This window comes from Lepus europaeus, chromosome 4 (assembly GCF_033115175.1).
Source record: "Lepus europaeus isolate LE1 chromosome 4, mLepTim1.pri, whole genome shotgun sequence".
Taxonomy (NCBI): Eukaryota; Metazoa; Chordata; class Mammalia; order Lagomorpha; family Leporidae; genus Lepus; species Lepus europaeus.
In genome coordinates, this window is record NC_084830.1 from 71,032,840 (window position 1) to 71,052,741 (window position 19,902).

The following is a 19,902-nucleotide window of genomic DNA, read 5'->3' on the forward strand; positions in this document are numbered from 1 at the left end:
GTACTGCATGATCTCTCTCATATGAGAAATCTCAGACACTTGATTCCAACGAAGAGTAGAATGGTTGTTACCAGAGGCTTGGGAAACAGAAAGGGCAGGATGGGCAACGGTTGGCTTAAGGGTCCCAAGTTAGATAAGAGTAAGAAATTCTAAACTTGTATTGCAAAGTAAGGTGACCATACACAATAATAATATACTTTATATTTCACTTTAAAAAACCTAGAAGGCAGGATTTTTTTAGTGTTTTCACCTGAAATAAATGTTAAATGTTTGAGGAGATATGTTTACCCTGATTGGTCATCATGCAGTATATATATGTATAGAAACATCAAATAGTAACCATAGATACATAACATTTTTATATGTCAGTTAAAATGAAATTTAAAAATTAAAGGTAAAGACTAAAGAAAGAAAAAAAGTAATTTGATGCACAGCTTGAAAATAAAACCTGATTATTAATGAATACTTTTTCAAAATAATTGGCCTTATCTCATCTGTGAATCTTATTACCTGATTTAATGCATGATAAATATTGGCACTGAATTAAATATATTTTGACCATAAAAGCAAGTAACTATTTTACTAATTTTATTTTTCTAGATTTGAATATTGTGGAATTTTTATTGTTATGTTAGAGGTAATTCTGAAAACTTTATTGAGGTCTACGGTTGTAGTTGTCTTCCTCCTATTGGCTTTTGGACTCAGTTTTTACGTCCTCCTGAGTGCACAGGTGAGGCAGTTGTACTAGTAATTGATTTTGTCATAGTTAATATTGTAAATATATATTTATATTTAAATTTCAATAGCCTAGGTGATTAATAGTAGCATAATAATATTTGAATAATTGAGTTTTTTCATTTGGTATATCTTCTAAATGAATTTTATTACAGAAAAAAAGTACTGTCTTACCAAATGACTTTTTCCATTATGTAGAGTTTGTACAATAGTGTACTTCAGAAAGTGTGGAAAAATGGAATTTAAAGTATGAGCTTATTTTGATGCAAAAAATCAGAAGTGCAAGGGCAGGCATTGTGGCACAATGGGTTAAGTCACCACTTGGGATGCCCACATTCCGTATCAGAGTGCCTGGGTTTCAGTCCCAGCTTCTCCTTTTTTGATCCAGCTTCCTGGCAGTGTGCACACTGGAAAACAGCAGATGATGGCTCAAATACTTGGGTCCCTGCCACCTATGTGGGAGACCTGGGTGGAGTTCTGGGCTCCTGGCTTTGGCCTGGCCCAGTGTTGGCCATTGTAGGCAGTTAGGGAATGAGCCAGCTGGTGAGAAAGCTCTTTCTCTCTCACTTTGTCTTTCAGATAAAAACATAAACATTTTAAAACTTCAAAAAACTTTGGTGTATGTAGAAACTTTTCCTATAAAGTATGTAAAATACATATTGTGAAAAAATATTACATGGATTTCAAAAGGTTTTTGCATAAAAGTTAATTAGAATAATTCAATTCCATTTTTTTCAGAAACATTTTGAAATAACCCTCATATAATGCTAAATGATTTTTTATTTTTGACAGGCAGAGTGAACAGTGAGACAGAGAGACAGAAAGTTCTTCCTTTTCTGTTGGTTCACCCCACAATGGCCGCTGCGGCCAGTGTGCTGCAGTCAGCACACCACGCTGATCCGAAGCCAGGAGCCAGGTGCTTCTCCTGGTCTCCCATGTGGGTGCAGGGCCCAAGCACTTGGGCCATCCTCCATTGCACTCCTGGACCACAGCAGAGAGCTAGACTGGAAGAGGAGCAGCCGGGACAGAATCCAGCGCCCCAACTGGGACTAGAACCCGGTATGCCAGCGCCGCAGGCGGAGGATTAGCCTATTGACCCGTGGCACCGGCCCCAAATGATTTGTTATATACACAGAATAAACCTTTTTGATGAATTTGCCACATTACTGCATTTCAGCAGCTATATGCCTACAACTTTTTAAATGAATTCTTAGAGCCAGCATTGTGGCATAGTAGGTGAAGCCACTGCCTGTGGTGCCAGAATCCAATATGAGCACTGGTTCGTGTTCCAGCTGCTCTACTTTCAATCCAGCTCCCTGTTAATGGCCTTGGAAAAGTACCAGAACATGGTACAAGTGTTTAGGCTCCTGCCAGCCATGTGGGAGACCTGGAAAAGGCTCTTGGCTCCTGGCTTTGGCTTGGCCCAGCCATGGATGTTGTGGCCATCTGCGGAGTGAACCAGCAGCTGGAGGATTTCTCTGTCTATCCTTCTCCCTGTAACTCTGACTTTCAAATAAATAAATCTTTAAAAAATGAAACCTTAATATAATTTTTATAGTTTGCTCTCCAGGAAACATCTTACAATGATACACATTTTGCATTTCATCTTCAACTTATCATCTTTTCTCAGGATGCCTTCAGCTCGCCGTTGCTTTCTATAATCCAGACCTTCAGCATGACATTAGGAGATATCAATTATCGAGATGCCTTCCTAGAACCATATTTGAGAGATGAATTGGCATATCCAGTTCTATCCTTTGCACAACTTATTGCCTTCACTATGTTAGTCCCAATTGTCCTCATGAATTTACTTGTAAGTAGTTATAATTGCATTTTATATTTGTTCATTTGATACATTTATTATTGATAATCATTCTTTATTTCATGAATCTCTCTCCATTGTGGGGGCATGGGGAAGGGGCTACTACAAAATCCATTCATTTAACATTTTTTAAGTGACTGGAGTATAACAAATACATCAAAAGGCTCAGGTGATACAAAGATGGACTTACTCGGCAAACACTAAGAAGCCACTAGATGCTAAATATCAGTTCTGGGGAACAGTGGTAACAGACCAAACCAATAGTCAGTCTTTATGTGGTTACCAACTAGGAGTCCAGCTAATAAACATATATACAGCATAATGTCATGGAGGTGATAAATGCATTGGTGAACAAGGAACCTGAGTAAGGCAATAAAGATGAAGATGTGTTATTATCATTTTGCTTTAGGGTTGGGAAGGGCATCAGAAGTGATTTGGCGAGCTATATGAGGTAACATCTCTCTCAATTTCTCATTAACCAAGGATTTGAGTGAGGAGGAGCATGTCATACAGACGGCATGTAGCACTCAGATACCACCTTTAACCCAGTCAGCAGACATGACAGTGCCTTTCCATGTGGGATTCTTTCAAGAATCTGTTAGAGTCAGAAGCATCTTGGCTGATACCAGCAGAAGTGCATCCCAGCTCCAGGTGCACTGAGAGCCATTAGTAGCATATTGGGCCTTGTGCATACATGCACACATTCAACATACTTATTCTGAGTCTGACTCCATACCAGACTGTGTTATGAAGTGCTTCTGGAAAGAAAAAAATAACACAGATGCCTTAATATTTTGATCCACCTATCAGTTACAATGCCAGTGTTTTATTTTGAAGACCTGAAAAATTAAGGATGGTGCTAGGAATAATAGAGAATGACATAAAGTCCACATTCATCTCTTGTAATTGTTTATGTTTTGGAAGTTATTTATCCTAGTAGATCCTACTTCCTACAGTTTCTAACGCCTCCACATGGTGTCACTCTGGGGACCAAGTCATTTAACATATGGGTCTATAGGAAACATTCAGCATCCAAAATAACATTCAAACCATAGCATTCTGCTCCTAGCCCTCAAAGGTTCATTCCATCTTACAACACAAAATGCATTAATTGTATTCTCCAGGAATCCCTAAGCCTTAATGTTTTAGTATTGCTCAAGACTCTAAGTACAACTTAGAGACTCAGGGCAACCTTCCTTAGCTGTGAGCTCCTGTAAGAGGAAAACAAAAACAAAAAGCAAGATACCTGCTTCTAAGATACCATGGTGGAACAGGCACAAGGTTAACATTCCAATTCCAAAGCAGAGAGATAGGGAAAAGAAAGGAAGATGAACCTTCAAAAAGTAAGACCAAAACCCAGCAGGCAAACATTAGATTATAAAGCTCTATGTTGGACATCTAGAGCACAAAGTAGTAGGGGATGAGTTTCTAAGGACTTGGGTAACCCCAATCCTAGGCTTTGTTAGTTGCAGCCAACATGGGCTTCACAAAAACACCCGCTGCTCTCAAAGCCTGGTGCGACATGTTGCTGGTCACTCTTATTTCCTGTGGTCTCTTCTACAGCACCACACCCACAATTCCAAGCAGCATTGGCCCATTAGGAGCTCAATGCAGCAGCTCCAACAGTGCACAACTCTGCCTTACTTCCTAGACTTTCCTTTGAATCTTGGTAGAAATCTCTACAACCCCATTAACTCTTGCATTCTGTATACTTGCAACACCAGCATCATGTCAAAAGTGCCAAGGTCTTCTGGCATCCCAAGCCATACCTGGTCTTTCTTGAACCATAGCTTGAACAAACCTGGAGAGAGTACTCTTCTGAGCCTCAGGGCCTATAATGGGAGGGGCAGCCTTGAAGATTTCTGAGATACCCTCGAGGTCTTTTTCCCCATTGTCTTGCTGAATATCTAATATCTCTTTCTCTTTAACTAGTGGTTTCTCCCATGCACTCTGATGTCCTGAATATGCTTCTTCTTCACTCTTTCTCCACCCAGCTATGAATTTTCCAAATCTCCCTATTCCTTTTGGCTCTTAATTCTCACTGTAAAACTGAATAGAAGCAGCCAGTAACACCATGCCACAGCCTAAATGCTTTTGCAGCCTGGAAGTCTCCCAGAAAATAATCTAGTCTATCTTTCTTAATTTCAGCCTCCTACAAAATCTGGATGCAGAGACACTGTATAGAATAAGCAGGTTCTTTTTTGCCATGATGGAACAAAGGTGGCCTTTAGTCAGTTGCATGTAGAATTCTTATTCCCACTGAAACTTCACCAGCATGGCCTTTATTATTCACATTTGTATCAGCATTCTGGTCTTCTGAGCTCTCAGCACAATCTCCCCAAACACTCCACCTACAACATCCTAGGCTTTTGTAAACTTGCTCCTCCAAACTATGCCAAATTCTTTCCATAAGCCAACTCCAAAGGCATTTCAACATCTTCAGGTACAGTTATAGTAATAACCTCACTCCTCAGTACCAATTTTCTGTATTAGTCAACTTTTCATTTCTATAATGAAATACCTAAGGCAGTCCAACCTGATAAAGAAAAGAAGTTTACTTTGTCTCATGGTTTTGGAAGTTCTGAATCTAAACTGCATGGTGCATGAACAAAAGGACCACATGGTAAAATAGAGAGATCAGGCCCCACATCAGGTTTTGATGTGAATTCTCTCATGAGAACTGCCTTTCAAAGGCATGTATCCAGTAAGCTAAAGACCTCCCACTAGGCCCAATACACCTCCTTAACATTTCCACCACCTCTCTGTGGTGCCACCCTAGGGACCACACCTTTAGCACATGGGATTTTGGGGACGATCAATATCTAAACTGATATCCAAGGCATAGCAATGCCTGACTGTACAAAAGAGGTGTGAGGGTGCTTGTTAGCCCCTTTTTGTCCTCTACCATGTGAGATCACATAAAAGGCATCATATATGAGGAATAAGACTTCACCAGACACCAGATCTGTTTTCTGTGACTTCAGATTTCCAGTCTCCAGAACTCTGAACAATACTTTTATGGTATTTATAAATTACTTAGTATATGGTATTTTGTTATAGTAGTATCCTGAAATGTACTGACATTTTTAGTTGGGCTATTAAAGTATAGTGATTAGATTTGTATCATATTTTAGATAGGTTTGGCAGTTGGTGACATTGCTGAGGTTCAAAAACATGCATCACTGAAGAGGATTGCTATGCAGGTGAGTATTTATTTAAAATCTATTGAAATTACACTACCTTAATTTTTTGCATGTAAGAATGAGTAAATGTTATGAGAATACAATTATTTAATATGGGAGTAACATCCTATGTCTGTTTGCCTGATCTCTGGTATGCCTGTTGCAAAGCATCAACAATGATGAAAAAATATCCCAGAACAAGCTCAGCAAAGACATTGAGAATTAGCAGAGGCTCTTTAAAATATCAACATGTGGTCAACTGGGTAGCTAGCTGGTTGCTGGACCAAGAATATCACTGGATTGAGGCATTCTGTCTTGCCATAGCCTGGCTGTTCAAAGGAGCTCCTGACATTTGGAGTATGTGATTAAAGTCCCCACAGCTTGTTTAATACTGAAATTTTAACTGAATCTATGAAGTTTTATCCTTCTGTGACATACCTTTCATTTTCTTAGACAGTTTGATATAAAATTTGTCAAAGGTTCCTGGATATATCTTTGGCTACTAACTCTTGTTAAGCAATTTCCTGTCCTATAACACAAACTTATGCCTATGCTGCTAATTTTGTTGTCTTTAAATTTCAAATTCAAATGGTAATATTTGATGATTCAGGAATATTTGATTACTATTTGAATATATGCTTTCTTTTTTTTAAAAAAAAACTTTTATTTAGTAAATATAAATTTCCAAAGTGCAGTTTATGGATTACAATGGCTTTTCCCCCCCATAACTTCCCTCCCACCTGCACCGCTCCCTCTCCCATTCCATTCACATCAAGATTCATTTTCAATTATCTTTATATACAGAAGATCAATTTAGTATATATTAAGTAAAGATTTCATCAGTTTGCACCCACACAGAAGATAAAGTGTAAAATACTATTTCAGTATTAGTTATAGAATTAATTCACATACTATTGATTGAACTCTGTAATTAACACACAATTATTCTTAGGTGTTTAAATTTTAACTGAAAAGTGATCCCTGTTAAATATAAGAGTGGGAATAAGAGAGGGAGGAGATGTACAATTGGGGACATGCTCAATCAGACTTTCCCCAAATGGTGGAGTTAGAAATGTGCCAGGGGATTCCAATACAATCCCATCAAGGTTGCATGTACCAATGCCATCTCACCAGTCCAAGTGATCAATTTCAGTTCACAGTCGATCATACTGATAGGTCTAAGAGTCAAAGGGATCACACAAACAAGACGAGTGTCTGCTAATACTAACTGACAATAAAAAAGGGAGAGTATGATCCAACATGGGAAGTGGGATACACAGCAGACTCATAGAATGGCAGATGTCCTATACAGCACTCTGGCCTCAGAATCAACCCTTAAGGCATTCAGATCTGGCTGAAGAGCCCATGAGAGTATTTTAGGCATGGAAAGCCAAGACACTCTGGCAAAAAAAAAAAAAAAAAAAAATTTTGATTTAATGCTATAACTAGTACTCAAACAGTATGTTTCACTTTGTGTTTCTATGTGGGTGCAAAATGTTGAAGTATTTTATACTAAATTGATCTTCTGTATATAAATAGAATTGAAAATGAATCTTGATGTGAATGGAAGGGGAGAGGGAGCGGGAGAGGAGAGGGTTGCGGGTAGGAGGGAAGTTATGGGAAGGGGAAGCCATGTAATCCATAAGCTGTATACTGGAAATTTATATTCATTAAATAAAAATAAAAAAATTAAAAATAAAAATAAAAATAAAACACCTAAATGAAAGCTCTCTGTGAGAGAGATCCTAGTAGAAAGAACAGGCCATCAAAGAAGGAGGTACCTGGTACCTTTCTCTGAAGGGAGGAGAGGACTTCCACTTTGACTATGACCTTTTCTAAATAAGATCAAAGTCAGTGAACTCAAAAGGCTTCCATAGCCTTGGCCACTCATGACTAGAGCCTAGGGAGATTACTGACACCATAAACAAGAGTGTCAGTTTTTTAAGTCAACAACAGAAGTCATTGTGTACTTACTCCTCATGTAGGACCTCTGTCCTTAATGTGTTGTCCAATGTGAATATATGCTTTCAAAAATAGATTAGTTCAAGAGAAATAAAAACCTACACTATAAGGATACTTTTCTCTCCACTCTTTTCTCTACTTTTATTAGTGTTTCTTCTCTGATATTTATTCAGCTTTGCATTAGCAATTATTTTTCAAAAAACAATGTTATAGTACAAGTTATGTGCAAAATTCAATACAATATAGTATGAGAACCCAGAAAAAACATAAAGGTATGTGATCCTCCCTGTTATTAAATAAAATAAATCCATTTAATATAACTATTGAACATTCAGAGAATAAAATATCAAATATCAACGTAGACCATTCTTAAACTATATGTTCTGTGACTTAACTCTGTGTTATCTAGAGAGCCAGCCTGGAAGACTTAGAGAACACAAACACAGAAATTAAATGGTTATCTGGTACTGAAAAATAAATGTAAAAAATAATTAAGGGAATGCTTTCACGGATGAAGTAGAATGAGTCAGTGTGACAGATGAAGGGTTTAAAAGGACAGTAAGACTCTTGCAGAAAGAAGGAAGGATCTAGCGGGAAGAAAGGGCTAAGACAGAGCCGGGGGGTGGCTGAGGCACTGTCAGGAGGCTTCCCTGCCATGATGGATGGAGCATACTAGAGGGATGCTGTAGTATTAGAGGGATTTCTTCAAAAAGAACAATGAAAAACTTAGCTTTGAAAGAAAGGACAGTCAGAGAGGTGGATACGCAGAGTGGACTTATAAACTCTTGATGGGCATGTCAGCAGTGCCTCATAACTGTCTTAATAACACTCTAAAATACCAGGGAAAAGAAATAGAATAAAATAAGCAACAGTAACAATCTTGGGAAAGGCCACTAATTACAATGTCTAGAGTTGAGTTGAAAAACATGATCCTATATTGTGTTTGCTTCCTAAAACCAAACAGCACAAACCTAGTACCTTATATTTCCAAGTTATCTGTTCTTATTTGGGATCAAGAACAATGTTGGGGCCAGTGTTGTGGAAAAGGATTAAGTCACCACCTGCAATGCTGGCATCCCATATCGGTGCCAGTTTGAGTCCCAGCTGCTCCACTTCTGATCCAGCTCCCTACGAATGCCCCTAGGAAAGCAGTGGAAGATGACCTAAGTGCTTGGGCCCTTGCTACCCATGTGGAAGACCTGGATGAAGCTTCTGGATTCACCCTGGCCCAACATTGGCCATTGCAACCATTTGGGGAGTGAACCAGAGGATGGAAGATTTCTCTCTCTCTCTCTCTCTCTCTCTCTCTCTCTCTCTCTCTATATATATATATATATATATATATATATATATATATATGTATATCCTTCTCTCCATAAATAAATAAAATAAATATTTTAAAAATTGTGACTAGGAAACCAGGAATATATTCTCTTACTGTTCTGTAAGTTGCTTTTAAATTTTTTTTTTTTATTTTTGACAGGCAGAGTGGACAGTGAGAGAGAGACAGAGAGAAAGGTCTTCCTTTTGCCGTTGGTTCACCCTCCAATGGCTGCCGCGGTTGGCGCGCTGCGGCCGGCGAACCGCGCTGATCCGATGGCAGGAGCCAGGTGCTTCTCCTGGTCTCCCATGGGGTGCAGAACCCAAGCACTTGGGCCATCCTCCACTGCACTCCCTAGCCACAGCAGAGAGCTGGCCTGGAAGAGGGGCAACCGGGACAGGATCGGTGCCCTGACCGGGACTAGAACCCGGTGTGCCGGCGCTGCTAGGCGGAGGATTAGCCTAGTGAGCCGCAGTGCCAGCCGGCTTTTAAAATTTTTAATTGATTTGACAGAGAGATAGCCAGATAGAGATAGCTCCCATCTTCTGGTTCATTCTCCCCATTTCCATAACAGCAGTTAGGGCTGGGCCAGGCTGAAGCCAGGAGCCAGGAATTCAATCCAAGTCTCCCACATGGGTGGCAGAGACGAGATACTTGGGCTATCACTTGTTGCCTCCCAGGGTCTGCATTAGGAGGAATGCTGCTGGTGCATCAAGGACAGGGGTTTGCTTATTTGAGGGGTTGGGAGTCATCTGTTTTTTTGTTTGTTTGTTTTTTTACCTTGGAATCTGTACTTTGTCATATACTTCCAGAAGCTGTAGATATTCCACAATTTATATCCCTGTCACAGATTAGGAAGGGAAATCCACAGAGCACATATTACCTTCAACATGGAAACAGCACCAGCTAGGAAAGGTAAAGATGCTGCCTTTCCCAGTGTCTCATCAGAAAGGCATTGGACTTGGGGCTTTTCTTGCCAACCTCCCCCAGCAATCTGGAGGCTCCTAGGTAGACAATGAACAGCATTAAGGTACACGATGCCCTTTATCTGTTAGCAAACATTGGACTTGAATGAACCTTTTTCAATCAAGCTTGAGTAAATGAGTAATAGCTTGTGACCTCTGATAAATATGTATGGAGAAGGGAAGGGAAAGACTTAAGGGAAAAAAGGAATCTGAAAATTATTACAGAAAAGCAAAGAAAACATGAAGCTGTTATAGTTAATAAAGTACAATAACACAAAGGTTTTTTTGAAACTGGAACTAATATACAGTATGTTAAGCAGCGGTGAGTGCTATAAAAACAGCATGGAAGCCAGGCAGGGAGTGTGTCATATGGGGGTCAGTGAGATACAGTTCTAAGCAATGTGGTCAGGGAATCTCTTATCATCTAACCAGTTATGACTATAAATCATTTATATGCTCATATTTTGAAAAGTATATATACAGTTCTTAGATTAGAGCTTCTTCTACATGCTCCATCTTGTACACGCAGGCAGTTGGTCACCCACCTCTACGGATTTATTTCCTCTGAATAAATTCGGCCTGGCTGTAAAAAAAAAAAAAAGAAAAGAAAAGCATATATACAGTTCTTAGATTAGAAAGCAAATCTTACTATTATTACTTACCATATGGAAAAGAACACAAATTTAATCATATGAAAATATAACTAAACAGACACAAAGGACTATAGAAGAAGAGTCAAAAATCAATGAAGCCAGCAGAAACAAAAAAAGTTTAATATAAGTGGAGATACTGCAGGGTCAAGGAAGAGTAGGGGATGAAACAGCAGAGGAAACTCTTCCGGAACTAGTGATTCACAGTGGACCTGCGTGGAGAGCATGGAAGCCCAAGTTCGGGACACCAGTGGCAGAATCAACACACCAGCGCTGGAACACGAGGTGAGCCGAACCTTAATAGCCCGAGATACCAGCGGGCAAGCGGAAAGAGGAGGCTAGAGGGAGCAAGGCTTGAAACTCCGTGGGGAAAAGTTCACCAGGCTAACTAGAAGAGAGAGAGGAAAAAAATAAAAAAAGTGACCGATACGGACACAAGTTTCTCTCTCTCCGCTCACCTCTCAAAGGCGAGCAAGACAGAGCAGGCGCCATTTTGGACATATGTCATAAGCAGAGTGACCTCAGGTCTGCACCGGCCCTGAGCCTAGCAGAAAAACCTGACTCTGGGGGGAGGGGTGAAATAACAGGAGATTAGCATCTAACTTGGCAACCCAGTGGGAGACTGCAGGAGAATTGGACCCACACTGAGGGCAGCACAGATTCCCTGTGTGGTCCTTGGGAAAGAGCTTCTGATCTCTGGCTCCTGTGGGTATATCATTTGCCTGCTAACTACCTCCAATTACATTCAGCTGTGCGGAATTACTTCCCTTTTGAATCAAAAAAAGAAAGAGAGATTTACCACACCTAACCTGGGAGTGTCATCTTTGACACACCCTCAACCCTGAGGAACCAAACACAGCTCTCAGGCCACACTCATCTCAAGCCTCTAAGGCTCCACTGAAAGCAGACAGTCCACTTAATATAGAGCCATAGTGTAACAAGAAAAAACACCACAGTGAAGAAACCAAATATCTCCAACATGCCAAACAACAAACACAAAAACCAAGCTAAAAAGAACAAGGAAGACACTACAACGCCCCCAAATGAAAAACACACCCCAATTCAAGATTATGAAGATGATGAGATCGAAGAAATGCAAGAAGCGGATCTCAAAAAATTGATAAGAACATTAAGAAGTTCTCAAAAACAAATTCTTGAACTACAGAAATCCTTAATGGACAAGATAGAAAATCTCTCTCGTGAAAATGAAATATTAAGGAGGAATCAAAATGAAATGAAACAACTAGTGGAACAAGAAACTCTGATAGTGACGAGAAATCATAATGAAATGAAGAATTCAATAGATCAAATGACAAACACATTAGAGAGCCTTAAAAACAGAATGGGCGAAGCAGAAGAGAGAATATCAGACTTAGAAGACAGAGAACAGGAAAGGAAACAGGCAAACCAAAGAAAAGAAGAAGAAATCAGAAATCTAAAAAATATTGTCGGGAATCTACAGGATACTATTAAAAAACCCAACATTCGGGTTCTAGGAGTTCCTGAAGGCATGGAGAGGAAGAAAGGATTAGAAGGCATTTTCAGTGAGATACTAGCAGAAAATTTCCCAGGTTTGGAGAAGGACAGAGGCATCTTAGTACAGGAAGCTTATAGAACCCCTAATAAACATGACCAAAAGAGATCCTCACCACGACATGTTGTAATCAAACTCACCACAGTGAAACATAAAGAAAAGATCCTAAAATGTGCAAGAGAGAAATGTCAGATTACTCTTAGAGGATCTCCAATTAGACTCACAGCAGACTTATCATCAGAAACCCTACAAGCTAGAAGGGAATGGCGAGACATAGCCCAGGTACTAAGAGAGAAAAACTGCCAGCCCAGAATACTATATCCTGCAAAGCTCTCATTTGTGAATGAAGGTGAAATTAAGACTTTTTATAGCAAACAGAAACTGAAAGAATTTGTTGCCACTCATCCTGCCCTGCAAAAGATGCTTAAAGATGTGTTACACACAGAAACACAGAAACATGGTCACCAGTATGAAAGAAGGTAAAGGAAGGAAACCTCACAGCAAAAGATCACAGGAAGCTCAATTTCTCTTTGACATAGAATTAAACTCTGATGCTCTGTGAAAGCAATGTGTTAAAGTAATCTATTATGTTCTCTTGATGTCTGTTAAATTCTAATTGTTCAAAAACAGCTGAATTTTTATTAAGAGCTATGGGTTATTTAAATACGTGCTTATTTTCAAAAATTTGAATAATCACCTTGTAACAATGATCAAATTTGGTCTATGTAATGTCATGATTTTAAGGAATCTTATTTCAACCAGATATTTTGGATTTTGAGCCTTCTTGGCATTCTTGACAGGCATTCAAAAAATCAAAGTTTCAAACAATCTGGTCTCTAAAATTTCCAGTAAATCCTGGACTTTGGTTTTTCCAGTTTGGGCCCAACTGAAAAAATCGAAGGACCTATGTCTCTCATCTTATAGAGACACCAACTAATCAGTCTATTTGGATTATATTAGAAGGACTGTCAAGATGTGATGTGGTACCAGACTTTATGTTTCTATAATGGAAAATGCTATTAATACAAATGTTTGAGAATTAAAAAGTCTAATGATCTTGTGTTACTAGACATGATAGTTATCTTAATGAGAAAGCCCCAGAGGCCTAAAGGGTTAAATACTTGTAAAATCCTACAGGTGCTTTCAAAAATACTGTGAAGTAAGCAAGTGCCTCTTGTTGGTTGATAAGTTTATAATTTTAAACATGGCGACTTAGAGTCTTTTGCATCCACAGTTATATATGATTTGCTGCTCATAAAACTAAAGCGTTGTTCGTTCTGTGTTTAGCTGTCCTCCTATAGGTTCCTATGGACTTTTTCCAGCTACTTCTATTGTGCTCAGTACTTTGGGATGGCTCTGTAAACAGATGAAGCCAATAATGTATTAACAGTACCAACTGAGAGAAAGTATGGTTAACTGAGGTTACTAAAAAGAAAAAGCAATTCAAATCAATTGGCAATCTACAAAAAGAGTTAAAGATTTTAAAAGCTATTATTAAAATTGCTATATTGGTCTACTATGCTATGTTATAGGTGTGTACATATTGTATGTCCACATGGGGAAATTTTATTAAGAGTTTTATTTTAAATGCCTTATAGATAAGATTGTCCATAAATTTAAGCTGCTAAAATCAATCAAAGATACATTTTAATTTGAGTGACCTGAATCTGTGTATCATATGTTTTAGACTTGTTGGTAGAAAGAAACTAAAAACATTTTAGATGGTTGTGCTTAAGTTTACTGGCTAAACAAACTACACCATGTTAGATATTTAAGAGGTGTTTCCAAATACAGGACTCTTAAAATTTATAGAAGGCATTGGACCTTCTGGTAAATGTTTTCTTAAGTTGTTATCTAATGGTTGAAACGGTTTGCTAAGTATTCATGTGATATTGCTATTGTCAGCAAGCGATCTAGGACTTGCTCCCTCATTTCTCTATTCTAAGCCCAACTTGTTCTTTCATTTCTCTATTCTCTTCAAGGTAGGAAACTAATTCTATTATGAAGGAATCTGTAGGATGCACAATTTAATCTTTAGACCTTATAAAAGAGCTGGCTAACATTTTTCTGCAATAGCATAGCCAAAATAAGAACTTAAATAATAATCTCATAGCTAGATTCACTTTGCCATCAGCGAAGTATACAGTAAGTAGAAAAAACCTCCCTTTCAGACCAAAGGGAAAGAAAGTTTTAAAGTGAGAATATAATTTTCCTCATGGGCATTGTCTACCTTAGAAAAACTACTACAGAACATGCCTGTGACTATAGACTTGTAGTTCAGGCCACCGAAGATTAGAGATGGGACTTGGGCACTCCCTTGACTTGCATCCTCTGGTCTGCTTTAACGCAAACCAGGAGGAAAAGAAAGCTCGGTATCAGAAGCAATGGGTGGCAGGCCTATTAATGGCTGATCTGTACAGTGATCTGCCCTCAAGCAGACCCAACAGGCCAGTCCACAGCAGTGGCTTTCAATGTGGTAAGCCTGGGCTTCAGCAGAAGTCAGCTTGTGAAGAGCCCTGGCAGCTCTGCCAAGAGTTGGATCACTGGAAATGGACCTGCCCTGGAGTCGAAGGATGCCCAGGTCAGAGCCACAGATCTTAGTGGCTCTAAGCTGAAAAGCCCTTCACTCAGCCCAACTTCCAAAGTGACCACTGCAGCTGAGGGCATGGTCAAGTAGGGTCAGCAACATTGCAGGCAGAACTGTAAATTTCTTGTTAGAGATGCCCCCTGCCTTTACCTGGCCAGCTCTCCTCCCAGGCCAGCCAAGTAATGAAAGTCAACAGAGTGCCTTCCCCTAGGAGGTTCACACCTCCCTTAGGATATACCCCATGTGAAGAGATAGGTAGGTCTGGGCCTCTTAACTTACAAGGCCTAAAGCCCACCAGATTATTATCAAGCCCCTTCTATCAGGTTCTATTTGCCTCTCAATCAGAAAACCTAATTGTAGCTTAGACAGCACCTTTCTTAGCTCCTCTAATAATGACTCTGTCCTTTGTTCTAGACCCTGTCTAGTGCACTTGGGCCTCATTTCTTTGTAATCATAACCTCTACTCTACCACCAATGGCTCTACTCCCAACCTGTGTGTACTGATGGTCCTCTTCCCCACTTAATGCTGTATAATTGTTCAAACCTGGTAAATGCCACTCTTAGGATCATTGGTTACTATCCTCACTCTGTCTTTTATGACCTTGTCTAAATATGATCAGAGTCGGGGAACTTGGAAGGCTTCCATAGCCTTGGCAACTCATGATGACAGCCTAGGATGGTTACTGGCGCCATAAACTAGAGTGTCAATTTGTTGGGTCAACAACAGGAGCCACTGTGCACTTGCTCCTCATGTGGGATCTCTGTCCTTAATGTGCTGTACATTTTGATTTAATGCTATAACTAGTACTCAAACAGTATGTTTCACTTTGTGTTTCTATGTGGGTGCAAACTGTTGAAATCTTTATACTAAACTGATCTTCTGTATATAAAGAGAATTGAAAATGGATCTTGATGCAAATGGAAGGGGAGAGGGAGCGGGAGAGGGGAGGGTTGCGGGTGGGAAGGAAGTTATGGGAGGGGGAAGCCACTGTAATCCATAAGGTGTACACTGGAAATTTATATTCATTAAATAAAAGTTAAAAAAAAACTAAAAATTAAAATAAAAACCTAAAAGTTGCTTAAAAAAATAGCTGAAAATATGAGAATTAAACTAAGTATAATCACATTAAATGAAATAAGTATTTTATCTCTGGGAATAAAATTATGCTCAACATTTCTCATAGTGAAATCATTTTGCATTTGGTTGGGGTCAGTGGTGTGGTGCAGTGGGTAAAGCTGCTGCCTGCAACACTGGCATCCCATATGAACACTGGTGCAAGTCCCAGCTGTCCACTTCTGATCAAGCTCCCTGCTAATGTGCCTGGGAAAGCAGTGGACAATGGCCCACATGCTTAGGTTCCTGCACCTATGTAGGAGACCTGGATAGAATTCCTGGCTACTTATTTTGGCCTGGTCAGCGGTCACTATTGAGGCCAAGTAGGGAAGTGAACCACCGGATGGAAGATCTTTCTTTCTCTGTCATTTAGCCTTTCAAATAAATAAATCTTTTCTAAAAATCAGTTTGCTCCTGAGAGCCCAGCATGAACCCTGTGTTGAATACTCAGACTTGCTAGTTTTCATTCTTTTTCTGCTTAGTTTTGAATTCCCTCAGTGGAGTGCTCCTTCTTCTCTCCTGCTTTAGGTATGTGTTTATGTCCTTCACCCTTCCCAGTGGTGCACATTTTGCAGTAATGTCAAGCTTTAAGAGTATGGACTTTTTCTGTTTTACATCTCCAATGTTATCACAATCCCCAAACAGTAAAAACTTGCTAACTTAAAATTGATCCCCCTCTTTAAACAAAAAATGTTTGCTGACTTCAACTGAATTCTTACAGTGGATGACAGCTTCTGAGAGGTAGGGGCAGATGCCTGAGCCAGGGACTAAGGAAACCTGACCAGCCTAGCTGTATATAAATCGGGACACAGCAATCAGTTTTCATTTTGTGTGCTAATGATTGCCTCTGCGTAGTATAAGAATCCCAGATACTAATGACTGATTCTATCAATAAATCCAAAATGCATTTTAGGTGGAACTTCATACCAGCTTAGAGAAAAAGCTGCCACTCTGGTTCCTACGCAAAGTGGATCAGGAATCCACCATTGTATATCCCAACAGACCCAGATATCAGGGAACATTATCAGTAAGTACAACTCACAAATAAAAACATAAAATGTTGTATTGCTTGACAGTCATTTGTTGGGTTGTATATTCCTCAGTTTGCCCTTTTATAGACTTTCAGTCTACTCTTCCAATGGGAAATAGTTGTGATTAAAAAACAGTAAAAGGCCAGTACTGTGGCACTGTGGGTTAAGCTACTGCCTGCAGAGCCAGAATCCCATATGGGCACCGATTTTATTCCCGGTACACTTCCTATCAAGTTCCCTGCTAATGGCCTGGGAAAGCAGGGGAGGATGGTCCAACTGCTTGTGCCCTTGCACAAACCTGGGAGACCCGAATGAAGCTCCTGGCTCTTGGCTTTGGCCTAGCCCAGCCTTGACTGTTGCAGCTATCTGGGGAGTGAACCAGAGGATGGAAGATTTCTCTGTCTCTCTTCCTCTCCCTCTCCCTATCTCTGTGTATCTCTGTCTTTCAAATAAAGAAAAATTTAAAAATACTACATATATTTGTGTGTGTATGTACATATAGGTATGTGTATCTAAGTGCATATATAGAACATATAATGAAGGGCAAATATGCATATGCATGATTACATGGGGTGTACCCACTATTAAAAATATACAAAGTGACCAAAGACACAGCAAGCCATTGTATTATAATGGAAAAGAGATCATATAAGAGTCAGAGTTCTAAATATTAAACTTAATCATGCATGGGCTCCCACCCCCCATCTCTGACTGTTCTTCATGAGTTCTTGGCAGATCAGTTTTCCCTTGTGTACTCATAAAATGATAAAGTTGACCTAATTATCAGTCTGAGCTTTATTCTAACTCCTCAATATCTTCCTGTCCAGTTCATTCATATCCACAGTTGCAATTACTTTATCTAAGCATAGAATGCGCAACAGTTGAATTCTCTAGCTTAGTGCTCATTGTTAAGTTCCAGGCTCCTGTCTATGTGCAGGTACCTACTTGACATCTTCATTAGCTCATCTCAAATTGCTTTAAATTTAGTATGTTCAAAACTGAACTTTACTCCTCCCATGTTTGTCTCCTTCCTTGCATCCCCCATAGGAAGAGAGTGAAAAATCCTCATCTTTCTTTGAACTTCCTCACTGCAATTCATGTCAACACCATTCATTTGCCTCTACAAGCCATGCACGCAGGAGCCATCCTTGACATCCCTCCTCCCTGCTCCCATCCAATCCCTGTATTTGGTCCATTTGATTTCCTGGGTGCCTTTGCAAGTCATGATCTCTGACCCTCACTACTAGAATTATCTCCTCCATCATTTCACATCTGCTCTTGGGTCTCTCCCAGTCCACCCATGATTTAAAAGATACTAGATTAAAGCAAGATTTTATTAAAGTAACACTTCAGACATTTCCCCCTGTGAAATTTGTTGATTGGTTCACTTGTGTTCAATAGTGATACAGAGCATATTTAGAGAAGTATCCTTGCAAGGAATGTGACCTCCTAGCATGGGCGTTTTTCATGAGAATTTATAAAACATTCAGTTTAAGCCTTTCCTAAACAATTTCCTACCCCATTTTACTGCTTATGTATTGTTTGTACATTAAAAAACTATTTTATAAAATGTGTGACTTCATTTTATGGTTTTCACATGTCTATTTCCCATAGCAGACTGTGAGTTTCTTAAGAGCTATGGCTGGTGAATATTTGTGCTAGATAATCTGTCTCAATGGCTGAATTCTGGCACATGCTCAAGAAATGGTTCCTGATTGACTTCCATTTAACTATTATGTTTTATCCCACAGCGTGTACTTCAATATATTTTTTACATCAATGAAACCAGACAAGAAGTGCCAAATACTGATACATGTTTAGAAATGGAAATGCTGAAGCAGAAATACCGGTATATAGTTTTCCTTCTATCTATGTTTAAGGAATTTAAAATTGTTAAGTAATGATGCATGGAATGAGATTATACTCACAGTGTATTTGGTGTTTATTTTTTCATATATTAAGTCATGCTACATTGACAGATGTTGCTAGCATATTGATAATCATAAGATATATTTTAGACTTAACTATATCATTATTTAATCTTTCCTAAGACTAAATAAATGAAAATGAAAATGCTAATATGTTTCTTTTTGGGGTCATTATCATCAACTGTATTCTTCATGAACTGTCTGAATTCATAATACAAAACTCTGAAAGATTTTAAGATTCCTGGAAAAGCCATGCAGTGGACAGTGGTTAAACATGAGGACATTAAGTTACTTTACCTGAGTTTAAACTTCTTTTCAACTCTTTACTAACCTTGTGACCCTGGAAAACTTGATTAACCTTTCTGTGCAATAGTTTCTTATCTGCACACTGAGAACAAAAACAGACTGGTAATAAATAAACAGTATAACTTGAGAAAATTACTTAAACTTCAAAAATATGTATTCCTTGGAAGGATTGAGGCTATAACCTGAATACAATTAATCCAATGCAGAAAACTTCTAGTATCTACACCTTCTGACACTCAGAAGAGCTAGAAGAAGAATTGAAAAATAAATCCCTGAAATGTGTCTGTTTTTTTAGGCTGAAGGATCTCACTTCTCTCTTGGAGAAACAGCATGACCTGATTAAACTCATCATCCAGAAGATGGAGATCATCTCTGAGACAGAGGATGAAGATAACCATTGTTCTTTTCAAGACAAGTTTAAAAGAGAGCAATTGGAACAAATGAATAGTAAATGGAATTGTGTGTTGAGAGCAGTAAAGACCAAAATGCACCACACTTAGCGTTAGTTACCCAGACTTTCAATAGAACTTATAGGGGCATGGCTAACTAGATCTAATTTCCAATTTGGAAAGAGTGAAGTAGCAGCAGCAACCTAGTTGATGTTACTACGTGGGAAATCATTGTTCCTGCAGTCTATGTAAATAGAAATTCTCTCTCTCTAAGATAGATAAATTGATTGATTGATTTCCAATACATGGTGGTTGGCAGAACATATATATATATATGTTATAAACAGTATAACTTGAGAAAATTACTTAAACTTCA

The 19,902-nt window shown here is 39.0% G+C and overlaps 1 protein-coding gene across 1 annotated transcript in view; it reads left to right on the forward strand.

Moving 5' to 3' along the window:
* TRPA1 (transient receptor potential cation channel subfamily A member 1) overlaps window positions 1-19,637 on the forward strand; it is an 80,660-nt gene extending 61,023 nt beyond the window's left edge. Inside the window, exons 22-27 of the mRNA XM_062189547.1 lie at window positions 601-730; window positions 2,366-2,548; window positions 5,692-5,760; window positions 16,786-16,899; window positions 18,655-18,752; window positions 19,433-19,637. Coding sequence (XP_062045531.1) covers window positions 601-730; window positions 2,366-2,548; window positions 5,692-5,760; window positions 16,786-16,899; window positions 18,655-18,752; window positions 19,433-19,637 — 799 coding nt within the window. The remainder of the gene's footprint in view (window positions 1-600; window positions 731-2,365; window positions 2,549-5,691; window positions 5,761-16,785; window positions 16,900-18,654; window positions 18,753-19,432) is intronic.
* Window positions 19,638-19,902: the final 265 nt, after the last annotated feature.